We start from the raw sequence: 7,943 nt of genomic DNA on the forward strand, positions 1-7,943 counted from the left end.
CCTGTCTGCTGGCACCATTGAAGCTACAGTTTCCTGTTATCTTAAGGGGAAAAAAAGTAATTGTATCTTGGCTTAAAGCAGTGTAGTCATCTGATTCTATGTTGTTGTTTCTTTAAGTATGTTTTCTTCTAAGCGTTGAGAAATGGGGTGTTTGGCAATAGCTATTTGCCAGAGTACAGAGAGAGAAATGCTGCCTTCCACATCGGGGAGAATGAGCGTCTTGCTGTGACAGCTTCATAGCGCTTTTACACCGGGCTCCTGAGAGCTCATTAAGATTGAATTGTCCATTTTCACTAAAAGTTCACATTCGCAGCACAGTCTTAAGGAAATAATCTGCAGGACAGCACCAGGGCCACGGCCATCACATCATGCTGGGCTGCTTGCTCTGCCCCCCAGCCCCCCACGCGACGTGGCTCCCTGTTAGCAGTAGCGGTGCTGCACTGCTGCTTGCTCAGCACTGCAACTTCCTTCCAGCTCTCTGTTAGAGGAAGTGAAACCACTGAGACGTATTTTTACGTTCTGAGGTGCCGAAGTAAAATGAAGCGCTTTGGGCAGAGGGGAAAGGTGGCTGAGAAGAGTGGCTGCTATGGAGAGCGGGAGGAAAGCGTGTCCGCTCCGTGATCACCGATAAGGGCATGATAGAGCATGTGCTACGTTTAGCAGAGTCATTAAGCTCTTCACTGGGTTGTTTTTCCTTGGATACTGCCGTTTGCACTGACAATTGCGATTCCATTTGCAGAACGAGTAAGTAATTGCTTTTATTAAGAGGAAGTTTGTGTGCCGAGTCTGCAGGAGTCCTGTGAGCGTCCTGGTTAAACTCAGCTTGACTGAAGTGCTTGTAGCTCTTTCTTATGTAAGTGGTGAGGAAAAATAACGCTTAGGGAACAAAAGCAGCTTGCAGGTATCTTTTGATTGACTGAGATGCTGAAGTGTGAAATTTATGCATTCTACCATTCAGTTAGAAAACGTGTTCTCACACAGGGAAGAAGCAGCCGGCCGGTGCTGTATTGCTGAGACCTTAATAAAGGAGTTGCAGTTTTTTGTTTGCAGCTGAGGTTGGGGAAGAAGTAGGGGTTTGTGCCTGCTTGTCCCGGAGGACAGCCTCCTTCCCTTGCCTGCGGTGGAGCAGACTGCTTGCCTAGACTGTTTCCAGTCCCTGTGTTTACAAAGTAAACTTTCCTTATGCCAAACGCATGTGAGTGGCTGGAGCTGGGCCTGCTGGGGCTGCAGGAAGGCAGCAGCCTGTCCCTGAGCTGCTGCAGGAGGTGCAAATAAGTATAGTTTTGGAGGTAGCTCTGGGTTCTACTTTAAATGTTCACAGAAGGGGTCCCTTAATGAGGTGGTATTAGTGAGTGTGGTGGGAAACCATCAACCCATTCTTTGTGGCTGTTTCCCCAGTCAGCAGAAGACATGGATGAGCTTATATGTACACGCTACATACACCAACAGCCTCAGACTGCACTCAGAGAACCTCCATAGTGCTTGTGACGAGGATTTTTGTTTATGATACCTATATTACATAAAACATACCTGGGATCTGCAATGCACTGATTACATGAAATGTGAAGGAGTAGTATTTACAGGTACAGGGAGTTAGTGTTTCTAATGGAATACCACTGGGAATTGTCACTACTTGTGGTTTCTTTGTCCCCTTAGTGTCCGGTTCGTAGCTGTTCCCCTGCAAAATACAGGCAGGACTTTGCCAAGTAATGTAGCTTCAGATTTCAATACAAGACTGAAAATCACTAAGGTTTATTGTCTGAATCAGATATTCCATCAGTCCATACATACACAGAATTACATGTTAAACAAGTGTTTTGGTGTTGTTTTTTTTTTTCTTTTCTTTCCAGTTTTCTCAACCCTATAAAACCCTATAAACCTAAAACAACAGAATATTAGGGACTGGAGGACCTTTCTGCAACTCTATTCATTAAGATTATATTATTTCTGCTGTGATTAGTGAATGGGTGGACACGGAGGTGCTCCTCAAATAGCAGGTGTGCGATGAGGTACTGACTACCAATTTGTCTCTTTTCTTCCTTCCCCAGTGGCCACGGATGTCTTCAATTCGAAAAGCTTGGCCATTCAGGCCCAGAAGAAGATCCTTGGGAAAATGGTGTCCAAGTCAATAGCAACTACTTTGATAGATGATACCAGCAGTGATGTTTTAGATGAGCTCTACAGAGTGACAAAGGAATACACGCAAAATAAAAAAGAAGCAGAGAAGATCATTAAAAACCTCATTAAAATAGTCCTCAAATTGGCTATTCTCTACCGGAACAATCAATTTAATCAAGATGAAATTGCGCTGATGGAGAAATTCAAGAAGAAAGTTCATCAGCTGGCGAAGACGGTGGTCAGTTTCCATCAGGTGGATTATACCTTTGACAGGAATTTTTTGTCCAAACTGTTGAATGACTGTAGAGAGCTGCTTCATCAGATCATTCAGCGTCACCTAACAGCGAAATCGCACGGACGGGTCAACAACGTGTTTGATCACTTCTCCGATTGTGAATTTTTGGCTGCCTTGTATAATCCCTTTGGACCTTATAAACTCCATCTGCAGAAACTCTGTGACGGTGTCAACAGAATGCTAGACGAGGGGAACATATAAGCACCTGTGCTAAAGTTGACTGCCCGTGTGTTGTTTGTAGGTGGAACACTGTTGATTCATGAAGGAATAAGGGAGCATGAAAATGGGGATTTCTTTTTTTTTTTTTTCTTTTTTATATTCTGACAAATATTTCAAAATGATCTTTATTAAACTGATTACTTCTTATGAGCTATCCATTGCTATTTGCAGTCCATCTGGAAGAAAGATGGCACATTACCTTCTTTTGCTGTGCTTTGCCCGTGGGAACGGCTGGATAAAGAGAATAGAATAGAAGGGTCCAAGTAGGGTACAAGTCTCGCAAGGCAGATACAGAAAACAAACTAACTTGCTGTCAGACAATCCAAATATTTGTATAAATATTTATAAGCCATCGGAGTCCAGTAATGTTGGTGCCGTGGTGTCATGGTACACTCTATAATTTCTTCAGCTTATTTGTAACATTTGTATCTGATCGATTTGTATTATGTTATGCTGTCTGTACAGATCACAGCTTCCTAGTTTGCCCCTGCAAGACATTCAGTTTTGCATAACACCAGTGATGCTGTCACAGCGTCTGAGCTGGTTTTGTGCTTCTCCAGCTCAGCAATGTCTGAAAGGCTATCAGGTAATCCAAGCAGATGTACACAGATGCTTTGTTTCCTTTGATTGTTTCCGAAACAATAAGCTACAATGAAGTAGCCTAAAAGGGGGAAAAAGCACTCCCTAAACAGAACCTGCAGTACGTGCATATGAAATTGTAAGGTAAAACGCGGTGACTTAACTTTTGCAGTTCCTTAAGATTGTTAGAATCCTGCTAATATGGCATAATTCTCTCAGCAAAGGTCAGCTTATTTTACACGTTGGGCTTATGTGCATTCGGAAAGCTTAATGATCTGAAAAATAAATTCCAAGCCAGTTTGCTTTGTTTATAGTGTATCTAGAAACAAATCATTTTGGGGTTATATGCTCTTGAACTACTGGAGGAGTGACATCTTGAATCAGTTTCTATTCTCACCTCCCCTCCTACCTTTCATCCTTCCTCTTCCTCCCTCATCTTCTCCCTGCCTTGCCCTTGGGGTAAATAAATGTGACTTTCTAGACACTGTAATGTACTTAAAAGTGTGAAGTTAATACATTTCAAACACCTGAAGACTTTTGTTAGAAAGCATATAAAGAATTTGCAGTTTATTTAATTGCCAGTTTTTTGTTTGCTGTTTGCTGTGTCTGTTTTAATGAGTAAACCAAAGAATATTTGCACTCTGAACTTTTCATGGTTTTTTTTTTCCCCCCCTGTTGCAGTTTGAATTACAAAGAAAGTACTTGGAGCTTGCAGACAACCAGAACATTACAGTCTGAGATATTGCTTCAACATCCCATGTCAAGTTTTAGAGTACGGAGTTCACTTGAAATCACAATCGCTCAGTCACTAGAATCTGAATATCCCCAGGAAGGCACTAGAGGTTTGCCAGATAAATGTGTGTTCAAAACACAAACTCCTTCTGTACAAGCCATTAGAAATCAAGAGGGAGAGCTGATTAATACACTGCACTGCTTAGCTGGAGTAACGTGGAAGTGACGTAAGAACGGTGCCTCAGAATTTGAGAAGAGTTATATTTATTTGTTTGACATCTGAATGAGTGTCAGTTAAGGTCTGTCCCTCCTGTTTCACTGAAGTAGTAAATACATGGTTAGCCCGCCAGAAGTCATTTATAGGGCTACAGCGTCATAAGGAAGATATGGTACTGGATTTCCAAAGACTTGCTTTAATAAATAGCATGGCATAGCACTTAACCTGTATCGTTTTGCAGTCCTTTTATTTTTCCTGCAGCATAAATAAATAATGGCTAAGTGCCAAAACTCAGAGATAAATCGATAGCGGTTTTCCTAGTCACACACTTGATGTCCTTGCATCAACCCTCTAGCACAGATTTGGTAGTTCCTTGTCTGGCCGGGTTTAAAAATGGAAAGGTTCCAGTAGCGCTGTTTGATTATAGATAGATTAGCATCATTATTGTGCGCGTTGAAATTGATGCCATTTGGATGCCATTTCTCTCATCTTCTCCTAGAAAGTAATTGCATCAACCCAAAGAAAGAATGAACTCATTTTAATGCCAGTTTGATGTAGCTGCTTTCCAGCACTGGTAGACATTGCCAATCCAGTTGCAGTCTGACTGTTGAAAGGTAAGCTGGATCTGTGCATGTAACCCCCCCAAGAAACCGAAACATGCTTGTTTTCATGGTCATGGGTTCCTAACTCTATCGTGGTCAAAGATGACAGTGTTAAAATGAAAGGGTAAGTTGCACTGCAGGCTTAGGTGGTCGCACATCATTCATCACCCAGTGACCTACTGCCAAAGCTTTCCTTTGCTTTACATAGTTATCCTGCCTACTAGGCAGCAGCTGCTTGTCAGCTATGTCTAATTATCTATTCCTTCCCTGTTCATTTTGTCCCTATTATATTATGTGTACATCTAAGGAGAATGTTAGATAGAATTGATTACACACCTAATGCAAAAAGCAGGCCTAAATAGTGATTTCCTTCTCAAAGCACCATGTGAAGCAGACTAACAATTAAGACTAATAAAGCTGAGGAGGTAAGTTACTTGCCCAGTTTTCCCAAGCAACCACAATCTGTTTGCTGTTTGTTGTCCTCCCATGTGGGAACATGGTGCTGCTGTAGGTGGAGGATAGAGGTGGAGCTTCCTACACTTGCTGTTAGATATAAATAAATTACTGTTATCATCGCACATAAGACGTTCCACTTTCTAGGTTAAGAATCCTAGCGCTGGATTTCCTGTTGGCTTCCAGACAAAGTGTTTCCCGTTTTGATTTGAACTAAATATCTGGATTGTAAAAGTGCATTTATTATGCACCTAAGTGTGAGCTGGAATAAAGGAAAAGAAAGCAGCCCTGTGCAACATGTCTTTTTCCTAAGATATCTCTCCTCTCCTCTCCTCTTCTCTCCTCTTCTTTCCTCTCTCCAGCATTTTGTGGTCTACAAAGACATTTTTGAGTCCTTGCAGTTTGAAGGTTTTGATACATGCAGGTTGTTCTGAGAGAAGACTGCTGGCTTTTCACCCTCTTGCTCTCCACTTCCTGTTGGCTGCCCTTCTCAGGTTACTCATGTTAAGCGCAGTAATTTAGAGCTCATTTGCAGCAGCCTTTCTGCAGCATTTTGTCAGTTTTTGTTCAGATTCGTTTATCTTTGATTGCCCTGGCCGTCTCACAGCTAGAAGTGGATGAAAAATCTTGTTGCATGTCCTCTATGTGAAGTTGTTTTAGTACAGAATGATGGTGTCAGAAATCAGCCCATATTACAACACCAGCCCTTATGTTCTTGTAAGGGAATGGTAGCGGACTTGTTTCACCCATTTTGAAATAGTGCTGAAAAACTGCTTGGCTTTTGTGAGTAGAATTCAGTCTCTCTTCATTTGATGGATCAGTTCCTGTGTCTGCGCTTGGCTGAGGAGAATGTTCCCTGGCTGTTGGTATTGCCATGCACCGCTGTTGAGTTAGGGGTTCATTGGAATTGAGATGTGATGGTTTTCTTGCTTTGTTTGAGGGTTGTTTTTATTTTATATAGTCAATATCTATACTATGGCTCATCTGCTAGACCTTCAAAGAGACTACAGAAGTAGAGCAGACTGAGACTTGAGGCAGGGGAGGTGCTTTGGTCCTAGGACATGCTGTGAAATTAGCTGCTCGTTTCAAGAAAGCTGGTTCTGTATCTCAAGGATCTTGATAATTCAGCAAGAGCAAAATGATCTCATTCTTGGAACTAAAGGGAATCTGCCCAACTCAAAAGCTATCTGCAGCAGTCATATAAACTGCTTGCTTCTATTTCAGTGGCATGGACACTCCCAAAGATACGTTGGCTGCGCTATCAAAAGAGAAACTATTAGGGAAAAGGGGAAAGATCAGCACTTTCCTGGGAGAAAGGGCTGTGATCAGACACCAAGATTTCATTAACTTTGCCTTGCTTTCTTCACTGTGATACGGTCTGCCTACAGTAAGCATATGTCTTTGTCTGGCTGAGTAAGACAATATGTTTAATCTTACAGTTCCAGTATCCTATGGCACTGCAACTCACATTTTTACCCCAAAGCTGAAACTGGAAAGAAAGCCCTTTACAAAATGTTATTGATGAGAAGTAGGTTCTGCTTCTTTTTACAACTGTGGCTGGGGAATTAGGATGTCCCACTTCAGTCCTGGTTAACAAAGCAAGGGCTGAGTAGGAGTAATGGTGCTGAAGAAGACGTATTTATGTCATTACTTACTTGACTCCACCTACCCATCCTGTTTCTCAATTAATCAGCTGTTCCATACTTTATGTAATTGTAACTAAAACTGCTCTGCAGGCTGGAGAGGAATCCTCAATACAGAATACATTTCATCTAAGCCAGGGTTGTTCAGCTTTCAGGTACATTTTCTGGGTGTTTGAAGTGGAAGCTGGTGGACTGGGTATTTCTGAGAGACAGATGGAAGTCTGCTGCAGCTGGAGATTATACATTTATGGTTTATCTTTTGTACTGATTTTCTGTTCAGTAGAGTATTGGCTTGGGTTTATCCTAACAACAGAACCTCCTGGAATTTTTTGTCCCAAAGCTCAATTTGGCCATTAATTCAGGAAGCAACTGCACCAAATCAGTTTTCTGAGGAGGAATTTCAGCTCTTCCATCTATTCCATAAAGATTTATCTCATAGAATTACAGAACTTGCGTGGAGGTTCCAAGCCATTGGATGATGAATGTACATCTCCATCAGGGATTTCGTTCTCTTTGACTGAGTGCACAGCTCTGGGAGGGACTCATAAAGCAGTGAGGGGAGAAGGAGACACCCAGCCAGCTAGCCAGGTCAGACAAATACACCCTGGTCATCAATGAGGTTATGGGTTTCACAGCCAGACCACCCCCACATCTCAGAATCTGTAAAATCTCTTTACCCATAACTTTGTAGTAGAGCCAATGTGCAGCAGATGTAGCAGAGAATGCTACACGTGGTCATTTGCTTGTCTCTTTAGCTCTTATTTTAGCCCACGTGTTTCTTATTGTCTCCCCTTTTTTCCTTTAAGGAGATCAATGGATTTCTAATGAAGAAACATTCAGAGTGACATTGAGGGCTGTGCTATAGGAGCAACCTTTTGTTGGCATCTCCCCAGCATATATTTTCAAAGCTATGAATGTGCACATACAAGTTTCTGCTTAGTGAGTTTATTATAACACCATGTTACTACACATGAGCTCAGCAATCCTCCAACCTCTGACTGACTCCAAGCTTCCATCTCCTTTAAGCCTTGGGTCTCTCATGGAATCAAATGGAGAGCATACACAGCTCTCTGCCTATGCTCACA

The 7,943-nt window shown here is 42.1% G+C and overlaps 1 protein-coding gene across 6 annotated transcripts in view; it reads left to right on the forward strand.

Moving 5' to 3' along the window:
• TNFAIP8 (TNF alpha induced protein 8) overlaps window positions 1-5,214 on the forward strand; it is a 42,150-nt gene extending 36,936 nt beyond the window's left edge. For 3 of the 6 annotated variants that reach the window (XM_072360125.1, XM_072360124.1, XM_072360127.1), the window contains exon 2: window positions 2,049-4,923. In XM_072360125.1, the coding sequence (XP_072216226.1) occupies window positions 2,049-2,614 (566 nt within the window). In that variant the 3' untranslated portion in view covers window positions 2,615-4,923. Of the gene's footprint in view, window positions 1-534; window positions 745-2,048 lie in introns of those variants that run through there. The other 3 variants (XM_072360122.1, XM_072360126.1, XM_072360123.1) reach the window with 3 other exon arrangements.
• The last annotated feature ends 2,729 nt before the right edge of the window (window positions 5,215-7,943 follow it).

This window comes from Excalfactoria chinensis, chromosome Z (assembly GCF_039878825.1).
Source record: "Excalfactoria chinensis isolate bCotChi1 chromosome Z, bCotChi1.hap2, whole genome shotgun sequence".
NCBI lineage: Eukaryota > Metazoa > Chordata > Aves > Galliformes > Phasianidae > Excalfactoria > Excalfactoria chinensis.